This window comes from Silurus meridionalis, chromosome 19 (genome assembly GCF_014805685.1).
Source record: "Silurus meridionalis isolate SWU-2019-XX chromosome 19, ASM1480568v1, whole genome shotgun sequence".
Classification (NCBI taxonomy): domain Eukaryota; kingdom Metazoa; phylum Chordata; class Actinopteri; order Siluriformes; family Siluridae; genus Silurus; species Silurus meridionalis.
Window position 1 is genome coordinate 3,455,776 of NC_060902.1, and position 22,214 is coordinate 3,477,989.

The window sequence follows — 22,214 nt, forward strand, 5'->3', positions numbered from 1 at the left end:
AGATTTTGCAGAGTGAAGCTACAATTACAAGTATGATGATTAATTGTAGTAAAATCAGTAAAGCATTAGTGAGCCATCAGTCTCATAGTACTCATGTTGTGATTATATTATTTGTCGATTTTATATGATTTTTTGTGATAAATTGTAAACTATTAGTACCTGGTGAACGTGTAAACAGTGTGTGTGTGTGTGTGTGTGTGTACACAGTGTTGTCTGGGTGTTTAATGCAATAACACTAGGAAACCGTTAGGGGGCGCTTACCACCGACACCACAACTACTGCCGCTACTACCACGTGACCCATACCAATCCAACGCCATGGCGGCTGCGTGTTGAGATGAATGCAGCGGGGAAATGTGTGTGTGCGCAGCGTGTAATCAGGCTGGAAGGTTGCGCGGTGGTTTAGGGCGACACACAGATGACCGCAGACTGATGTCAGAGTTCGCAGTTTAGGCCCGAGATGGAGTGTCAAGGCGGCAAAGGGCAGACGACGCGCGCCGCGAACGCGCCGAGCCAAGATGGCGAGCCGAGGTCCGACTGCGACGAAGATCCAGCGGCGGAGCCGAAACTCAGAGGCGCAGCGGAATCGAAACGCGGCTCCTCCACGGCGTGCAGCAGACCAGCCGAGGAACCGCCGCGGCTCAACTTCCCGAGGATCCCGAGGAGGAGCAAGGAAAAGAGAGGTGCCTTCCTATACTGCCATTGTGTTTACGCTTCTACATTGGGTTCCATATTTTTTGTATAAAAACAACAACAACAACAAAAAGAATAATAATGGAGGCGGTCCCGTGACCCCCCCTTCCCCCCCAGCTGTCCTCCAGATGTTGCTCTTCAAAAATGTTTAATGGACAGTTTTTAATCCAGGAAGGGACCGTGACGTCACGACTAACCCACTAACCGGTAGCTAATCTTGGAGATAACTAAACTCCAGTCAACAGTGTTACACCTGTTTCGCTTTAGGTTTAGATCTCACCTTCCGCCATATTTAACCCCTGTGATGGATCCTGCTTCAGAGCTCTAAGCTTCTACTTGTTGACCAGCTGACAAACACCACCACTAATATCAGCTTGCCAGAGAGAAATACCATCCCAATTTACAATACAGTCAGCACCTCGAACCTGTATCTACAGCTATTACAGAAAAATGTGAATAAAATTTAAATAGATTAAATTACACCTACTTAGATGTATCAGGTTTGGGTTTGGTCTTTACTCTTGAGGTGAGCAGATGCCATGCCACACCTTTAGACCCCTGGGAAATCTTACCTGCGCCATGTCTGGCTCTTTTGTTATATACCTTCAGCGTGTTGAAGAAATTTCTGCCAGCAATAATATCAGACAGTGACGGGCAACCTGGAGAAAAATCTTATAAATATACAGAGTTTACACCTGACATTGTTTACAAGATGACAGTTTATTGTTAAGCAGTGTCCATAGGAGTCGAGTGTAGGATATATCAAACTCTTTCTAAGAGTCGAGTGTACGATATAGAAAGCTATTTCGATACGAGTCGAGTGTACGATATATTAAAATAAGTATATTTAGATGAGATTCGAGTGTACGATATATTAAAAATAAATATTCTTTAGCAGTTGAGTGTACGATGTATTAAAGTAACTATTTTGATAATAGTCGAGTATGCGATATATTAAAATAACTACATTTCGGTAACTGTTGTGTGTACGGCACATTAAAAATTACCCTTGCCTGAATTCTATTCCTGTGCTATTTAACAAAGAAATTATAACATTTATTCTTTGTACCAAAGAAGTGTGTATAAGTCGTTTTCTTTTGAATTTTTTGGAAGAGAAAAGGAAATCTGCTTAGAGAAGACTGGTTAAAGCTGTAAGTCAGTGGAGTCTGTGGTTTTATTATACACGCCTAATGTGTTCGATCATTGGAAGGTTTTAGAATAAAATCCACTCTCTCTTTTAAGTGTCTATGTGACATGACCACTTTATTTATTTTATTAAATTTTTTTATACATATATTTTTAATACATATTTTAGAGAATTCATGCCACAAGCGATAACCTGTACGGTGGGCATTACAGAACATTACATGTAACTCTAGGCAGATAACAAGCAGGAATTGTTCAATTGTAACAGATGTGAGTTGCTGTGTTGAGAAGAATAAATTAGTCTGAAAGATCAATAATTAAATCTAAACCATTTGATGTCTAAATGCTCTGAAATAACAATTTGTGTTAGTCATTTTGCATGCATCAGAAGTTCGGAAAAAAAAGTCAGTAAAACTGAACTATTAAGATTCATTGTTTACAAAATTTTAAATGTTACATTGGCTGATTCGTCGCAGGTGATGTTATGGATTTGATGTCTAGCTAGCTTGATGGTTATTAGTTGTGCCCCCTAGTGGAGGAAATTGTAACAAATGTACGGAATAATGCCTGGGAGAAACCTTGATGGTACTTAAACATAATGCTGGTGTGTTCTTTAAAATTTATTAGTAAACATATTTGATTTGAACTGTTTATATATATATATATATATATATATATATATATATATATATATATATATATATATATATATATATATATATATATATATATATGCCTGTAACGTTATGAAATTATCGTCCATAGCATATATAACGTTACAATAGAAACAGTAATGTCAGAACAAAGCAAATGTAATTTAAACCTTCGAGTTCTGAACTCCCTCCAAAAAACGTGATGTTGCAGAAAGTAAATCTGAACCTTCTGACCAATAAGAACGAAGCATTCTGACAAGGTGTGGTACAAAAAACGTTAACAAAGCAAACAGGGACCACCAAGCTCTCTTGAGAGAGTTCCAAAAGTTTTTTCGTTTTAATCATTATGGCATATGGCAGATCCTGAAAGCTTGAAAGAGGCCCCCATACTTAGTTATAGTTGCTAAGCTACTATTGGTGGATTGCAGTTAGGAGTGAAGTTTAGCTTTTGACCTTGGCTCCCGAAGCTTGCAATTATGTTGAAACTCCAGGGACTCATTTAACAAGTTTGTCTAAAGCAAGTCATGATTAAGAATTGTTTATAAGGGTGTAACACGCATTACCCAAAAAAATTGTTTAAGACTATATGGTATTCAAACACACCTATTTGTCAAAGTTGGAATTGCATTTAGAAATTAGGTTTCCTACTATTGTATTGTATATCCTCAGGAATGTTAGAAAACAGCATGTCGTTAAATAAAAATGTCGATTTATTTGTTCAAATTTGCTAATAACTTGATTAACTTCACTGTAAATTTAGCTGATTTTGCTATGCAAGACTTACTACAGAATACAGAATTAATAGCAGCTTAATTATGTTGGCTTGGCTGGCTTATTGCATAGCATTAATCCTTGTTATAGAATGAGTAACCAGAATGAAGTACATCTACAACACGGATAGGTAACTACATGCACTGAATTGTTATAATATTCAGTATTTTATTGCTATTTTAATTAAAAAAAAAAAAATTTTTAAAGGGATTCTGTCATAATTTACTCAACCATATATTATTCAAAATCTATGAGTTTCTTTCAGTTTCTTTTAAACAGATAGATTTTTTTTTTATTTTCTTCCCTTTATTAGCAGTTTTATATAGCACTTTTAGTTGTTCTCTGAGAGTTTGAGAATGTTCTCCTAATCAAAAATAGGGTCTTTTGGGCATTTGTTGACATGTATACATTTGTTTGTCATTTTAACAAAGTTGGCCATTTAAATGAGCATTAATGCACATGTTTTATAGTTAATAATCTCGTTGCATTGTACATTGAGTTTTCTCAATAAAGAGTTGGTTGAGAAATTATGTAAAATGTGTTATTCTTGATTACTAATCTGCCCTGTGGTGTGAAGGAGGAAAAAATGGTGGCCCTGATCATTGAAAGTTGATCATCCCTGATCGATTGTAGCTAATCTCAGATGTAAATATTATTCAAAGATTTGCAGGAAGTTGAATTAAAATGCATTATGCTGCTTTTTTTTTACCTCAGCGTTCCGAAGAAGGAGCTCAGAATTGTCATTTTCGGGCTATAGGTTGAAGGAAAACGATGAATGTTGGTAAAAAGTTGTGAGCTGTGCAAATTTTCCTCAATACACTGATCTCTATTATCAGTGTTTAGATGATGTATGTTGGTGGAACTTAAATAGTCGTGTATATACACGGTGTAGCTTGTTTAAATGTTTGAAGTGTTCGTTTGCTTACTGCTGATGCCTTTAGCAGCAGTTTCGATTTGAAGTCACTATGAAGAATTTGGAGGTGAGAAGAAAGTGGGTTTCCAATGTAGGAAGGGGGTTTTCACGTTTGAAGTTGAGTCATGAACTGTAGTCTGATGGAGCAAAAAAATAAGAACGGTGAGACGTTTGATTTTTATTTCTTATACATATTTTGTAACACTCTTCAGAAGGACCACAGTGGTATTGTTTGAGGATCATGTTCATGAGGTATTTTTGGCATATGGGAGAGGCTCGATCATACATCAACAGTCATGAAAAGCAAATCGTGCAAAAGGGCATTCAGGGGGAAATCTATTGTCATGAGATTTGTTACAAATATTCAACTTCATGAAATAGTTCGTGACAACTTGGGTTTGTTGAAATGTTATTTGAGTACAAGACCATTTAGGCCGATAAGGTTCTTTTAAACCGTTGTATGTCACAATACACTGTTACAATAGATAGATTTGATTTGATTGAGATACAATCATAGAGATTTGGTTTGTCGAATGATTTTGGTAACCATGGGTTGATTTTTACACCGGATGTAAACTGTGAAAGAGAGGTTTGTGGCACTTCCTGTGTTTGAGGCCCAGCTGTTTTGTGGTGAGAATCTCAAGATCTGCACCAACAAAAATGTACTGTCCGAAGATCGAAAACTCTTCTTAATACTTTGGTTTAACAGATGCAGAGATTAATGTGGTTCTTACATGTGGCCACATTTCTAATGCTAAATTAATGGTTGAGATTATAGCGACAGTATGTTCCCATGATGAAGCGAAGAAAAACAATACAGGATAAATGAATTGAAGCAAAATGATTGGCACAGCCTCTTATTTTTTTTTTCAATGAAAATATTGTTCAATTGTGCTAATAACTTAACTTCACTGTAAAGTCAGTTTGCTTTGCAAGACCTACTACAGAGTACAAGGTTAAAAGCATACCTATTTAACATTAAACCTAAATCATTCTATTAGCATGAAACTTAGTTATAGAATGAGTACCAGGATGGGGTACATCTAGAATGTAGCTAAAGGATGTAAATGGTATTAAAATATTTGCAGGAGGTTGTGATGGGTTGATATACATTATGCTGCATTTATATTACCTTATAATAATATATTTGAATTCCCGTTTTTCAGGAGAACCATGAATGTTAGCAAGAAGTTGGTTGACTGTGAACTGTTTACATTTTGTTTAAAACACTGATCTCTATTACCAGTGTTTCGATTAACATGTTTTTATAGAGCAAAAGCAGTTGAATTTACTGTATAGCGACACAATATTCCAACGATGAAGCAAAGAAAAACATTCCAGGATAAATGACCTTAAACTAAACAATTAGCACAGGCTCTTTTTTATTTTATTTTTTCTTATTTGTAATCACCTTTTCTTTGTGGGCAGACGACTCCTTTTGGTTAAAAAAAACATTTTGTATAGGCAACAGGACATCCTGTAGTACTTTAACATGCATATATTTTGTACACAGATTGTGGCATGATTATGCCCTAATACTGTATAACATTTTAATATTCCTAGTATTGTTAAAACCTCAAATTATCCAAGGAACCTATTTTCTTTACATACGCTATATAGAAAAAGTTTCTGGGCATCTGACCATAAGATTCATATGTGCTTTTTGAACATCCCATTCCACATTTAATTTGCTGTTATAATAATTCGATTATCCTGGAAAGATGTTCCACTAGATTTTAGTCAGGTGTCACAAATACTTTTCTTCATATAGTGTAGCCCACAGAGATAATTTTACCCACTATGGACTATTAACTGAATGTCTTGTCTTTGTCCCTAGCTCTGTTCCAGTACTTGTCCCCAGAGTCCAGAGAATTTGCAGAAATCCTCAACATAATCACCTCTAGCTACAAGGATCCTGCCTCAAAAGCCAACTATGTGTACTCCAAACCTCGCCTCGTCCACAACGAACTTCTGGAGAAAGATGTAAGTTCATTTAACAGAGAATGCTTAGCCTCATGTTTCTTTTGTAAAGGTGACACTTTTACAATTGGTCATTTGTCCTTATATAACAGGCAATTTTGAAAACCCACATTGGATTGCATAGAAAGTGTTGCTTAATTTTCTTTAAAAGCAGTGCCATTTGCAATTCAAACCGCACGTTTCAATACATTGAATTAATAAAAAAAGACACTTCAGTGAATCGCCTCTAGAGGCCGCTCTGATACTGTATAACGCAACCTGGAAAAACTATCGGTAGCAGTCAACTATCAGTGTTGATTAAACTGCAAAACTGATGAATCGGCCGACTTCTACTCTAAACCATTCAAGGTAATAATCAATGTAGTACCTAGAGATATTATTGATAACAAAGCTAAACCTCTCATTATGTCCTCCTTATATGTTCAAGGAAGTACACTGCATGGTTAGGAACCATAAAGTTGTTATTTTTTGTTGTTGTTTTGCGATCAAAATAGAGAGCAGGGTTTTTTCCACCTTGGTTGTTCAACAAGAATATAAAAATACCTCTACGTTGCATCCTACTGTATTTACTAGTCTTCCTGGCTGTTTGTTTTAGACATGGGGTTTGTCCCTGTCTGTAAGTGTGGTGCGCTAGAGTGAATTGTTGTGTTTTAACACCAAAGGTTGAAAATGTTGCAATGTTTCTGTGCAGTTCATTGAGAAGAGAAAAGAGCTGAAGCAGGATGGACGCACTGACAAAGAACTGGCCGAGTCCTTTTGTTTTCTGCTTTCTGATAAGGTAAGTCATGTACTTCATAGATATTTTTGTGGTGTTTTAGTTTTTTTATTCTGTGGTTAGATGCTATATTTAATGAAACGATTCTTTCCCACACATGGTCTAAGTGAGTGATTTTCAACTACTGCACACAAGTGTGCCATGAGAATATTTGGTGTTCTGTGGTAAATTATCTAATTACACTTAATTGCTCCAAAAAATAGTTTAATTACTGGAAATAATTTGTTATTGTTGAGTGCCTGTGCCTGCAATGTAGTGTCTGGCAGAGTAATGGAAATACTCCTCCATGTCAGTAGGTAGGTAGCACAATAATGACCATTTGATTTAATGACAATAGAGTTAATGATGCATGTGAGAGGTAGCGGTGACAGCAATGGATACATAAGTGTAAAGGGCTCTGGACAAAATTCTGACCCAGATGAAGGCCCTAGCATGAGTGGCAGTCAAAAGATTACAAAAACGGTGAGCTTGAGGCAATGCGGTGAAAATTATTTTTCGTACGGAGTTCGCTACGCTTGGTGTGCGGGAGAAAGCTATCCAACAGTGCCATGGTACCTAGCAGCCATCTCCAAAACACAATCTCCAAATGCTAATTATTTTGTAGGCCCACAAAGGTGAATAACTACATTTTCAAAGCTAGCAGAAGTAAAGGGCAAACCCTCTCTCTCATTTTTTTATGTTTTTTTTGTTGTTGTTTTTATACCCAGTACTGCTACATTTGGCAGAAAACATTAATTAACATTTCTGTTTTATTTTCAGGCCTCTTTCGTTTGTGAAAAAGGTTTATCAGCCGGCAACAGCTGGATGAGCCTTCTAGGGCATTCCACTAAAGGTAGGAATGCTATGCTATGCTAAGATATATCTAGAAATATCTTTAGGATTACAATTAGGGTTGCAAAATTCTGGGAATTGTCAAGACTGGAAACTTTCCATGGGAATTAACAGGAATTAATGGGAATAAACTTAGAATTTAAAACAAAATTGCAGAATCTAAAAAAAATGGCAGGTTAGCCTATTACAAGGATTTTAAATGTAGTTGAAAAAAATGTCATTTTTGGTCAAAACAACCAGGTTTAATGCAATTTCAGTTGAATTTCTACCCTGCACATTCATCAATCACATGCACACAGCACACTTACTACTACTGAGGCCATGCCCCCTACATGCACTGCTACAAAAGTGCTTTGAGTCTTTAGCAAAGAATAAATCTACACTGGTATGCAAGATTACAAACTTAATATAAATATAACTCTTGAATTCGACAAAGCAAACTTGGAAAGTGCTAATTTAAGGTACATTCCTCCATAACACAACATGCATCATTTCTAAAATCCTGCACACAAATTAATGTGTAAAAAAAAAAAAAAGGATCTTGCGAGTATTCAAGTAATTTATATAAAGATTACATACATTTATGTTTACAACTTCCATGTGCTGTGTGTGAGCTTTTGTGCAAGAAAATTATACTAACTGTTGAATCAAATACAATAATTTATAAAAAAAAAAAATCTGTATTATTTTGTATGCATGTCCGTTAATGACCAAACTAAATGTTTATATATTTGTTTGTATATGATGCAGGTAATATAAATTTCCCCAAATTTCTAATTCGTTCCCTTAAATTCCTAGAAATTCCTGTTTAGTTTACAAATTGGAATGTTTTCAAAATTCCCCCTGATGATGTTCTCATAGAAAGTGCCCGGAAATGTTTCGCTCTTTGCAACCCTAATTACAATGTATGATTTTTATTTTATTTATTAATTTATTTTAAAGAAATAATCATTTATTTGTTTATTTATTTTGCAATTTTAGGCATTTATTTGTGTCAGTTTTCTGACCTGCTACAAAGCAGTCCCTATGAGCCTGGCTTCACCGGAGAGATCATCATCTTCAAAGTGATAAAGGTAGCTACACACAACATTCACTGCACAGGTTGTATGGCCCAGTAATTTGTTAAACTTGATAAAACAAGTGTTCGATTCTGTTCTTAGGGTAAAGTAAAGAGCATACATGACAACATGTTAAGAGGTTTGGATCCTACACCTAAATTCGACAGCCATTTCTCTAAGAACGCCAACAGAGTGACGACCCTTACGTCTTACAAGGCATTTGAGTATACGCAGGTATAAATTCTTATTGTTCTTTGTCTTTACACGTTTCCTGGTGTGTGTATTTCCTGTACAGTCAACCCCTGATAATTCGGAATCGGAAAATTTGCGGGTTCTCATTTGGAACCTAACTAACAGCAAGTTGAGGATTATCTTGAAATTCGCGGGGCTCCGCAGCAGTGACCGAATTTTAAACTGTTTTCACTAACAAATTACATCAAATTTTTCAAAACACACTATCGTACCATAAGGTATCATATGGGGCTGCAGGGGTGCAACCAAAATTTTCAGAACTCGTCTTAGAAGGTAACCCCCGCGAGTTCCGGGGGATCACCGTATTGTTGTTCTGTATACGTTAGCATTGCTCCTGACTTTACTCATGCTAACTTATAGTGTTTTTTTTTGTTTACAGCAATATTTCTACGAGTATGTGGATATTGAGCCTGCATCCAGACCAAGGCACGTGTGTCCATATGCCGTGGTTTCTTTTCAGTTCAAAGCCAAGGAGGCTATAACATCGGGTCCTAAAGCCTCGCCTCTGCAGAGGTATCCCACATACACTGCTAGCACACTTGCTTGTAATAATGCTTATTAAAAATCTGTAGCATCTTACAAAAAAAAAATGTATTCATAGGTCCAACAGCCTGCCGTCAGGAACGACTAGAGGTTTGCCCCTTTTTTATTCTCCAGTATTTGTGTTTTAATTCTGTATCTAGAGTAATTCCTAGGATTGCATGCAGAATTTTATAGTGAATTGCAACTACACAACTGAAGAAAATCTCCTCTACACTTTTTCCTTTTCCTTTTAGAGAAGCATGGCTACACTGTCTGGAAAGGCCACTTTGTGAACACAGGGAAGGATTTATATCCAGCAAGTCTTCATTCCATTTCTCAACCTTTTCTACCTTTTAAAATGTGAGTGCTCTTGTTTCTTAATTATTCCAGAAATCAAACTCATTTTTAGGTTATAGGCTTAATTGCACATTTCTTCCTTTTTCCTCTTAAATAAACATTTACTGCAAATTGTAGCATATATGACAATGCACTATATTTACTGTTATGAGGAGATATTTATAACACTAGTTGGGAAATAGTGATGAGGATAGAGGCACCCATGTTTTCTGCCACTTTGTATTGGTAAAACGGTGTATGTATGAAAAAGCTCATTGTCCACTTTTAAGGCAGTTGAAACACAGCATTTATTAAATATCAAGTATTTGCACCACATTACAAATATCACCCGAGTAGCCAATCGAGACATGTGGCTCTTTTGTACGAGTTGTTAGCACTTTTAGAAAACCAAAAGCAAATCATTACCAACAGAAATACAAAAGCAGACTACGGAATTGCCAATTTTGCCAATCAACCACTGACTGTGATGTTGATTGTAGTGCATTTACCTGTTAATGCAACGATACAGCATGGAATTGAAATAGACTTGAATTGAAATAGACTTTCCACTGTAGCTGGGTAATGAGGAGTTCAGTATCTTTAACTCACTTGTATTAGTATGTTTGGTGCTAGGTTTATTTCTATATTTTGCCCATTAATACAATGAGAAATCACAAACTTTTGAGTTTGTGATTTCTTTTTTATTGTAAAAAATCACAGATTCCAAATTAATTTCCTTGCCCATAAAAATACCCACATAAATCAGCTAATTGTATTGTTGATCCATATACTACTATGCATTTCATTTACATAAATCTTGTTTCAAATAATTTTCCAGACCAGACAAGCTGGAGATGGGTAAAGTCATGAGACTAGACCAAGTAAAAGACTTATTTCCAGCTCAACTTTTCTCCTGGGATCTTTACTCTGGCTGTCATGAAGGTAAACTTTTCGATCCTTACCATGGAAATCAGTAACACTGACAGAACCAAGAGCAAAGCCGTCATAACACAACACCTGGTCACTTCATGGTTAAATACATATATAATTAAGATGCTCGCCAGATGTGAAACACCAAAACCCAATATTGCCTGACTGACCTGCTGACTTTGTGCTTTTTTAAATTCTTGTACATTTGCATTTGCAAAAGTGTGAGATAATTGTGGAATTTCCATGCTATGTCTTGTTGTGCAGTGTTCAAGAGTGGAATGTACTGCAGCCTGTTTGAGGTTGTAGGAGAGAAAAACAAATCAGAAGAGGGCCTGGCTGAGCTGTTCCAGGAACTGGAACAAAAGGGATTGGTAGGTATCTGTTTCTTGATGCTCCATATCTGATTAAATATGTTGTTTGACATTGTCAACTTTATTTATTGAAGTTATTTAAAACTAACCTAAGCATTTACCCTCCGTATGCAGGTGTTGATGAATATGTTGAAAGAGAGAGGTTTTCTCATCTTTCTGTCTTCAAGCCAAATGTCCAACTCGAACGGTATGCTGTTTTTTCTGAGTGACTGTCGTAGTTAAATTTTTTTTCAAATATATAGGCGTCACTTCACACGAATAAAACGCTATTTTGCTGTTTATATGTTTTAAGAACGCAGAGCAGGCTGGAAAGCGTCCTCTCAAGCTCTTTTCATCTATCCTTATGCACGGGACGTGTCAAAATTCTGTAAGTATTAAAGCACACGTTGTAAATTGTGATCATGGATTTAACTTTTGTGTATTTTTTGACACCTGACTATAGGGGTGGAAAGCTGAGATTAATTGTCACACAAGTAGATAACATTAGTAGTAGACCAAACTGAATACTATGATAGCCATAATGTCACTTTGCAAAATGTAAAAAGAGTTCCTTAAAATCCTTTGGCAATTGAATGGCAATTGTTTTTACTTATCTAAAATTAGGAAGAATCCTTTTATGCTCGTCAGTAGGATCGCTCCTGAGATATTACGTTTAAAAAATGTTTTTTTTTATTTATTTTTTTTTTATAATTGACATGGTACAACCTAAATCCAGTTAGTCCTTGAGACATGGCCTAGCCTACCCAGGAGTCTGGATGATGAATGATGATCAGTATGGGGTTGTATACTGGTTAATAATTTAACTAATTACAGTACATAATTTAGCAAAAAAGAGCAATCTACAATACAGACATGTATAAAATTTTTAGTATATATGTATGTAGCAGCGGGCACGCGGACGAGCCGGTTCACGAGTGGAGGGCAGAGCCGGATGCGCTCCGTTTCAGTGTCTGACTCCTATAAAAAAAGACAGTGGCTAACATTGGGCTTTGAAACACCAAAAACACACACAAAAAGCGCTCTAACACTGACGCAACTAAACTCTGTCGAACATACAAAAATTTAAATGGCACACACAATGTTTTTTTTTTTTTTACATTGTAAGATGAAACAAATCACAAGTTGAACCATCGTGAACGACCTTTATTACATTATTACATCTCATCTGTAGCGCTGAAAGATATGATAAATGATAAATAATTTTGCAATATGTTTTTCTGAGATGGTTGGTATTGAGTTGATAAAAATGACTTTGTGGGCATGAAACTCGGTTTAACATTTTTTACTATTGTTTTGCAGGCAGTTTGTTAGCTAGATTCTAAATCGTAATACACACCTGTATCATGTAGATGTTAAGTGCCATGATATTTCCTTATTAGCTTGGCCATATCAGTTCTTACAGTTTTTGATCACTTGAAGAGAGAGTGTGAAATTTGTACTTAATTTGTGATTTTTTAATGTTGTTGATCATTTAAGCACCGGAAACGCGTGCCGCCTGCACACCTTTGATCCCGTTGCCCCAGGAACCTGAAATGCCACACTTGAACAGCTTCATCCCAGCGTACCATTACGCTCTCAGCAAAGTGCGCTGTAACCCGCCACCTAATCTGAGTGCCGGAGTGGAGCAGCAGGCCCGCGAATACCTCAGCAGCCTTTACGAATCCAAACCTATCCAACGAATCCGACTTAACTACGACGTCAAACTGGACGACAGAGAGAAGCTCTTTCCTGCTCCCAAACAGAGATTCAACCTTGAAGGCTATATCCGTTCCTACTTCTACAACCCCAGTCTGTACACGATGCCTGTTGAAAAAGCCAAAAATTTGGTGGAAAAGTTCAGGTGTGTTTCAGCGTCTAGGACCGACCCGGAGACCGCGGACTCTGCCGAGGCTTTTAGTGACCCAGAGGGAATGAACGGGCTTTTAAACTTTGTTCAGATGAATAAAATAAAGGAAGCCAAACCGAAAGAGGTAGCATCGGATACACAAGGTTTAAAGAGGAAGTCGGAGGAAGAAGAGCGAACGTTACGGCAAAGTGTTCGAGGATGGCCACGCCCAGTAATGGAGAAGCTGAAGAAGGTCAGGGTAAGGGAAAAATATGCAGAACAATTCCGATTATAACAGTGATGAAGAAATGTATTATAATGCAGGCATCTAAATGGAGCACCCTATGGATATCTTAATTTGATATAATAATGTAAGACTAAATATCATTGCTGTAAAACAAACGTGAACATAAAACACATTAACGGGCTGCAATACACATATAACTAAATGGCCACCAATGCTGACATGGCAGTTATACATCAATTTATAACATGAGTATTTTTTTTTTTTTTTTGAGCTGTCTCTATAAATAAATAATAATAATTTAAAAAAGGTTGAAACTAGTTACCAGATTATAGTTAGCTCCAGTGATGGGTGCCATGTGAAATTTATTATTGCGAATTTAATCATATGCAAACTTTCTTTGATGTATTAGGAGGTAACTTAAGGTTTCTTTATCTCTAAAGAAACCAAGATACCCATCACCACTGTCCTCGCAACTCCACCCATTCAAATGTATTTGTATCTTTTTAAGCCGAGACGTCCTGCCAGTCTCTGGCTGATGTGCTGACCAGCATTGGTGTTCAAGACACAGACCTCAGGAAGGACAAGAATCAGGAGGCACTGAAGGTTGTAGAGTTACTAGACAAGCTCAGCAAAACCACTCAGGATACAGACTTGAGGAAGGACAATGCTCAGGTGGTGCTGGTCAGTAAGATGCTGGACAGCCTAACGAAAAAGTTATGCAGTTTTGACGAAGAACTGCAAACGAGCAGTGAAGACCCTGAGAAGAACCTACAGGACAGCATGACCAGCCTGGGCCTTCTGACCAACTGCGACACTGACTTACGGAATCGATTCCCAGATGACGACGATCAAGAAGCACAAGGAAAAAATCTTGAGGTACCACCTTCATTGTTTTGGCAATATTATTACGTTATCATATGGACACGTGAAATTGTCTGGGTTCGGTTTCAGTGAGAGAAAACCAGGACGTAATTAGGATACAAGAGCAGTACAAATGTGAAGATTGAAAATATTGAACGTGGAGATAAATCCAACAAATAAGATGAAAGAAACTCCGACACCACTGTACTACTAAGACACTGTGTTATATTGATGGCACACAGTGAGATCATTAGAATTCAGAATCAGCATGTGTTTTATTGCCAAATGAGTTTACACGCACAAAATTAATACGAAAGTACAGTATAGAGAGATTAAAATCTAGAGATTAAAATAAAAGGTTTATACAGAAGGTACAGTCAGGGTGCAAAATTTACAAATCCTATATACAGAGTATGTGCAATGTACTAATAGAACATAACATGTATTGCATATGTTTAAAAATTGGTTTTTACATTTATTGCACATACAATTGTTCAATTGTAATTTAGAGTTTAAATGTTAATTTATATGTGCTGTCCATTTTATATTAAATTAAGGGGATGCACAAAATGTACAGGGTTTCATATGGACTGATATACAGTAAATATTACATTAGGATTGTGTCTCCTTATTGCTTTATATTTTTCCAGGCTGCAACTAACGATTATTTTGATAATCGATTAATCGGAAGATTATTATTATTTTAATATTTTTGTATAACTGGGAAAACAAATTTTTCCCAATAATTTTTTTTCAAGATTTTTGCTTATTTAAAACTTTATAAAACACTAATTCAGAATATTTATTTATAAAAGTGTACTTAAAAAAATAATAATAATAAAAAAAAAAATGCAGCAGTGTTACTAAACTAATCGATACCGATATTCATTCGTCATTATTGATTTTATCGGTTACTTATTGCAGCCTTGTTGTAATAAACTAAAAAGGACAATGGCTGTAAGGAAAGGCATCATGCTGAGCACATAAAAGAGGGAAAATGATATGGCATTGTGCGTTGTTTGGTGTAGTCTTGGTCAGTGGTGCCATGCACTTTTGTACGTTTGTTGTGTACGATAAAGTTAGGAACATGTGGGAAGTGGTAAAAGAGGCAGTAATGGGTGAAATTTGTAAAAATGCATGTAAATTAAGACTCACCATGACAACACAACCCTTATCTTGTCATAGTTTAGCTATTTTTTTCGAGCTGACTGGAGTTTCTCATTTTAGGAAGAAACTGCTGGAAGCTTGAGCAGCCTGGAGGCTTTCAGTCCATGCTCCGATAGCAACGGACAACAACGCACTGACAACATCCCGGGAGAGAGATCGATTCCCTGGGTGCTTATTCCCATCACAGGTAGAAAAATACTGAATGTCTTGTAATACTGAATATTTGGTGTGGTGTATTTACAATTAAAGTATTTTCTTCAAACGTCTGATTCTGTGAATATACAAATTGGATAAAATAAACCATAAACCTATACTCACCCAACCCATTCTCTTGGTAAATCTGAGAACATGTTCATTTACAAGATCTTTTACATTTTCTGTCATTTTGTAGAAACAGACATATAAACATTAAGTATTAGAATGAAGAAAGCGAGCAAAGAAAGAGGCTTTTCTTTCTCACATGTACATTACAGCACAGGGAAATTCTTTCGTCGCATATCCCAGCTCTTTCGGAAGCTCGGGTTAGAGTTCAAGGTCAACCAGGATACAGCGCCTGGGTAATGCAATGGTATGTAGATAAGCATCTCTGTAATGCTTTCGCAGGTCTGAAGACTGAAAGACACAGCCATCGAAGGGACCGAAATCTCGAGGATCCCCGTTTCATCCAAAGCCCCACAGTGTCGACTCTGACCAGCCCGAAGAAACAAGACGTCACGCCTCCTGATCAGCCTGACAGCAGTAACATGGCAGCTGAACCCGACCTCAACTCGGTGGCGGATCAGGACACGGGGGATTCTGACGTGCCGAAAGATTCAGATATTCGGGAGCAGAAAGGGTCCTCGTTCAGCGACGTCGACGGAATCGTCGGCGAGCAAATCTCCGGGTTCTCCGCCGAGATCGAGGGTCTTTTGCGAGAAGAGCGCGTCTACTACGTTTCATATTCTAGCTCTCAAACGCAGAGAAACCCAACGCAGTCGGTCATGGCACCTTTCTCCGAGTACGTCTCGCATTTTAACACGCCGTTCCCCACGCACAACTACGTTAACTCGTTCAGAGAAAGCGTCAGTGCTTTCTTAGATCAGACGAATAGACGGGATAGCACGGCACTCTTTCCTCCTTCAGATCCCAAAGTTTTTTTCGACTCGTTCTCTCCGAGCATCAACGCACAGAGTCACTCTCCCATTGCCGCTGCAGTAAAACCCAGCTCTGATGAGGAGCACCTCCAACCTTTGCAGGATGCGCAATTAATAAATGGGTCACTGCAGGCAGAACAGGGGTCCGTGATGCGCGAAACGCTCGAATCCCCTCTCGACGAGGCTTCACGCGTTAGCAACCAGGCGTTCTGTGACTCAGAAGAAAATACGGCTAACTGTAGAGCATCCAACACCGATTCATCCTTAGAAGCGGCTCCGGCTGCCATCAGCAACGTGATTAATCAGCTTCAACCCGAAGTGTTTAACAACCTTATGAAGATCGTGAGGGGTGTGCAAAAGAACGTGGTTCACTTCTACATCCATTGTGTGGACGAGGAGAGCGATGTGTGCTGGGAAATAAAGGTAAAGCGTGTTCTGTCCTGAGCAATTCATTCCATGCCTTATTTACGGCACCAGTTTATTGGGTACATTAGGTATTGTTTGGTGTATACAATCATATGTCAGCATCACTCACATATTATGTAGCCAGTGCAAAATTATGCAACTACATATATATAGATTTTAACAAACATTGGCACCAAAATCCAAATATTTCCGTGTACCTAATAAACTGGCTGCTCAGTGTAAATTATCCGCACCATCTTTCTTTGCATCTGTTGCAGGACTATTTAACGAGACTCGGCAATCCGGAGTGCGATCCACAAACCTTTCTTGAGAAAAAGGACAATCAAGACAAACTCCTTATAGTCATCCAAAACATAGACATTGCCGCTCACATCCACAAGGTGCGTTAAACTTCCATAATTTTCCTAAACAGCAAAAATGAAAATATTTGGCCGTCTTGTTCTTGACACGTCACTTCCTTGTTTATTAAATTGTTGTATATCAATGTCACACTCATGGATTATGCTGTTAAACTGATCTCATACCTGGGATTAACCAGTATAACCAGCAGCCTTATGCCTACAGCTGTGCTAATATTCAGTTTTGCATAATTGTAGCAGTAATATATTTTGATATCTACAGAAGTCCTAAGAGGTCACGGATTCTATATTTGTCTCCCGTGATCACGACAACTAGTTGTTTACTCATGATCAGTGCTTAGAGCAGCAGTCCCCAACCTTTTTTTTCGCCACAGACCGGTTTAATGTCAGACAATATTTTCACCTCTTTAAGGTGTGGCGGATAAATGATACGGCGTCATAAAAACTGGTATTTTCTGAATATAATAATAAACGTGAATCCACTGTGTTGTATTTTTGTTCATTTTGCTGGCTTGGGGGTTTCAATTTAGCGGTAATGTAATGTATGTGTTAGCGACCGGAGCAGCCCCTTTAAGAAGGTAGCGGATGGAGGTAAGGCATGTGACCGAGGCATCATGATGTGCATCAAGAGTGAGTCATAGACAGATGTAGAGGAGAGAATCTGGTAATTTTCCAAAATAGAACTGTTTAGAATCAGATAATAAATAAAACAGAAATAATGTAAGTTATGTATTCTTTCTGTGCAGCCGGGGGGTTCGGGACCACTGCTTAAGAGCATGTTTTAGAGCAGGGATGGGCAAACATTTTGACTCACGGGCCACAATGGGTTCTAAAATTTGACAGAGGGGCTGGGTCATACACATACATACATACGTACATACATACGTACATACGTACATACACATACATACATACATACATACATACACACACACACACACACATACATATATATATATATATATATATATATATATATATATATATATATATATATATATAACATTAGAGATTTGGCGAATTCAGTTTCATCAAGTGCCAAAAGATCAACAATTTGTTTCTTTTTTTTTGCCAGTGCATCAATAAACACAGCAGAAAAACTCAAGTTCAGTTTCAGTAGGAACAGTGTTGTTGAACTCCTTATTTTGCCAGTTCATCAAAGTCTGGAGTAAGTTTTGTTGTGGAAATTTTCAGGATAGAGCCGAGGTGTTTGTCAGAAACTGTAACAGTTTTTAAAGAGTATCAGATTAAGCTCTCTTAAGAGAAGAATAGAGTATTGCACGCGAACAACGTCAATGGAGCTGAAGTGCGACATCTTTAGGGGAACGTGGGCATTACAGGGGAAAGGTAAATTGAACAATGTTTACCCGTACCTATTTTAATAGAATTTGGTCATGTTCGGCGGGCCGGATTAATAACCCCACACGTTGTTCGCGTGTGTGGTCCGCGGGCCGTAGTTTGCCCATGTCTGTTCTAGAGGCAACGTCACACTTGTGTGTAATTTGTCTATCACTGACGGACACAGAGCTATTTCACTTTAAATGAGTCCTTGATTAAAGTGAAAGTAATGATGCTGCCTCTTGAACGTGCTCTTATGACGAATACACCAGAAAAATCCTCGTGATCAGTACTTAATGTTTGTCAAGATCACGAGAAAATCCGCTGTGGCGACCCAAAACAGGAGAAGCAGACAGACTTCCTTTCGTATAGTGTATTATTTGACATTTGTACTCTATATATTAAATAATTTCTTCTGGTTGAGATACATAAAGTAGAGAAACACACTTCACTGAAACAGACAGACCTGAAACCAAAAGTGTCACATTTTACTGCACTGGGAAATCTATACTGTTTTACTAATAGCTTAAACTTTCTATACTTGTCTTTTGTTCTGCCAGATTCCTGCGTTAGTGTCTCTCAAGAAGCTGCGATCAGTAAGCTTCGCCGGAGTGGACAATCTTGACGACATCAAGAATCACACCTACAACGAACTGTTTGTTTCTGGCGGCTTCATCGTCTCGGACGAATTCGTCCTTAATCCTGACGTCATCACGCTGGGTGAGGATTTATTCATTTTTATTTTGACGTTTCTGAAAATCTGATTACACCGAGAGGCTTCACCGTCATCAGCCTGCAGGTTTCCATTGATCATGTGTAATAGAAAATAAAAATGTCTTCTTTTTGTAGAGAGACTTCAGACACTTCTTCAGTATCTCGAGGAGCTTAATACACCTGAGAGTCCGTGGAGATGGTGGGTTCATTGTAAAACTCACAAAATGGTCAAAGAGCAAAGCAGGTTTGTTATTTAATGTCTTTTTATATATATATATATTTTTATTATTTAATCCCATGTCACAGCAGTTGACCATGTAAATACATCTGTCGCATTTAATTTGATTCCATAAAATAATTTTGCCTACTCAAAATTAAGTGGGAATAAGTAATGATTTAAATAGGTAAGAGTTTCCACTGGATAATTACTACAGCAATTAATGTTTCAGCAAGCAACATCTTATTAAACCCTGTCAATTAAATGTTTTATTTGTATGGCGCTTTTAACAATAGATATTGTCCCAAAAGCAGCTTTACACAGATAATGTGGTAATAAAGAATCAATAAGATTGTTCTTTATCTGACAGTGAGTAGCTTCTCAGAGTTTATGATGCTCTGTTTTAGAAGGAATGATTAGCCTGATAAAATAGTGAGTCTTGTTGGAAATAAATGTTGACAGTGCGTAAACAAGCAAATGCCTCAGCAAAGCAAAAGGCTGTCGAATGAAATATCAGTGCGACTTGTTTTACAGGCAGCGTCTTTTCCCGTGTCGTAAAAGAAACCTGCTTAATTCTGTAACGTGAATTCTGTGTATCCTCAGGTGTAAAAGTGAAGCCTTGAACGTTCTGAACCTCCTCACCACCTACCACAAAAAACAAATAGTCGAGTTTCTGTCATATCACGAGTGCGATGCGCCGTCGCACCAAGCGCCTGACCTGGACTGTCTGGTGAAGCTTCAGGCTCAGAACATCAGACAGCGTCACGTAATATATCTCACAGGTACTGATTTTACAAGTCAGTTCATTTATAATATTGTCACATTAAAAGTTTTTCAGTACTTTTGTAATATTTAGTATGACTCTTGCTTCGTTTTGTTTAACAGAACGCCGCTTTGAGATGTTTCCAAGTTATTCTAACAGCGGCATCGTTATAGCAAACATCGATGACATCCTGTATAGCATGGCCAGTCTTATCGGTGAAGCAGGTGACAAACCAGCATCCTCAGATCTGCTTTCCAGCCCCACATCCCCACTGTGTGAGTAAACATGAATTATTGGTGAACGATTACAACTGGTTTGATATTGCATATTCAACACTTTTTTTTATTTATTTGGTCTAATGTTGTTTGTTAATTCAGTGAGAGAAGATGACATGGCTCTCAGCTCTGAAATCCACACGACGCGAGTGAGGACATCTGCCCATGCTGAAACACGTCTGTCCCCTATCTGTACAGACCTACATCCTGGTCCTCTTGCTGACACGGGTGCTGATGTATTTGACCGTACAGTAAGAGACAAAGCACCTTGTCCCTCACCTACCTCTGGGATAACACCAAATCATAAATTAGATTATGAAGCTCTGAGAGATGTCATTTCCCATTTCAAAAATGCCCGCATGCAAGCAAGTTCCTGTGCAGGCCAGAAAGGACCAGGCTCTACCAATATCCAGCAAAGCTTTCTGGGAAAGAGCGACAGGCTTCTATCTGTTCCTAGGGGCTTTACGGTTGATCGCTCAAGTCGGTCCGCTTCTCCGTTTCAAGCTGCTGTTGCTTCGCAGGCTTTGAGTCCACTGGAGGAAGTCAGGCGAAGAGAGCAAACTCGTGCAGAAACTACGTCTGCCTCAGAACAGGTCGTTGTGTCTCGGACTCAAGATCAGGTCGGCTCTGGAAAACAAGCTGGCATGACTGTGCCAGCTTTGGTCATGGTAGAGACCAACAGTAATGTATCTAGGGACAAAGAATCTACCCGGAATCACACACCTGACTCAGATGTCACTGATGAATCCCTAAAAAAAACGAGTAGTGAGAGTGGCTCAAATCAGGAGAAGGAGGCGTCAGATCAGGAAGATACAAAAAGTCCGATCCCAACCACGAGCTCATCTAGTGTAAAGTCGCGGGGCAAAACGGGGACGGGCAGAAACCGTGGTGGCAGCATCGGTAAACGTCCAGTGTCTGGGCAGTCGCCTTACGGCATGAATACTTTAGTCACAATGGACCGGATGCTGCAGGATGCCAGTTTGTGGCCTGCTTCTCAAACTTCTCAGAACAGTCCTATGGGACTCAGATCCCAGGTAATGAGCAGTTCAGGGCCCAACACATTAAGACATTCAGGTCTAAGGAGCCTTTTACCAAGCAGCAATATGGCCTTCAACAATTTTACTCAAGGAACAGCGACAAGTATGTGGGGAATTCAGCACGGTGTTGGACTAGGACAAGTTCACCGGACGCAGTTTATCCAGAGCTACCCTTGGCCTGGGAATCCTGCATTCCAAGGCAATGGACATCCTCCTCCTAGAGGGGGGTATGGTGGCTGGTGAGAGAGATCTGCCTGTAAATAGTTACATTTACAACTTTTTTTTTTTTTTTAACATTCTAACTGGAAAAGTAAAAAAAAAAACATTCACTACTGAATGTGCATTGTATAATTTCACATTTTGTACAGACTGCTATATTTGTATTTAAACTTTTTGTTGAATTGTCTGGTTTATGTTTTTTTTTTGGAAAACACTACAGGCAATTATGGCCTTGCTTTTAATGTTGACCTTTTTTTAAAACTAAAAGAAAGTGCATTAAAGCAATTGTAGCAGTTTATTGTTCTTTAATAACAATTGTTGGCTCTTAAAGTTTGATCCTCTGATTCCCTGTGTGTCTCTAAATGGGTTTTATCCATTATCCCAAAAAAACATGCGGGGTACG

At 38.0% G+C, this 22,214-nt stretch overlaps 1 protein-coding gene across 1 annotated transcript; it reads left to right on the plus strand.

The window, feature by feature from the left end:
* The first annotated feature begins 283 nt into the window (after positions 1 to 283).
* tasora (transcription activation suppressor a) lies at positions 284 to 22,141 on the plus strand. The gene is made up of 24 exons (XM_046874508.1): positions 284 to 682; positions 6,013 to 6,158; positions 6,847 to 6,933; positions 7,690 to 7,762; positions 8,743 to 8,834; positions 8,922 to 9,053; positions 9,451 to 9,584; positions 9,673 to 9,704; positions 9,848 to 9,953; positions 10,768 to 10,871; positions 11,124 to 11,230; positions 11,345 to 11,417; positions 11,523 to 11,597; positions 12,707 to 13,314; positions 13,432 to 13,447; positions 13,811 to 14,178; positions 15,391 to 15,517; positions 15,934 to 16,886; positions 17,147 to 17,269; positions 19,147 to 19,306; positions 19,436 to 19,544; positions 20,121 to 20,299; positions 20,403 to 20,555; positions 20,658 to 22,141. The coding sequence occupies exons 1-24, from the start codon at positions 460 to 462 to the stop codon at positions 21,833 to 21,835; spliced, it is 5,358 nt and encodes a 1,785-aa protein (XP_046730464.1). The 5' UTR covers positions 284 to 459; the 3' UTR covers positions 21,836 to 22,141.
* The last annotated feature ends 73 nt before the right edge of the window (positions 22,142 to 22,214 follow it).

Excerpts from the sequence above, each read along its gene's own strand:
- tasora (XM_046874508.1), top strand. The coding sequence starts at position 460 with ATGGAGTGTCAAGGCGGCAAAGGGCAGACGACGCGCGCCGCGAACGCG. Across the intron at positions 683-6,012 it reads GAGGAGCAAGGAAAAGAGAG|CTCTGTTCCAGTACTTGTCC; the intron begins GTGCCTTCCTAT and ends CTTTGTCCCTAG. Across the intron at positions 19,307-19,435 it reads TCCTGACGTCATCACGCTGG|AGAGACTTCAGACACTTCTT; the intron begins GTGAGGATTTAT and ends TTCTTTTTGTAG.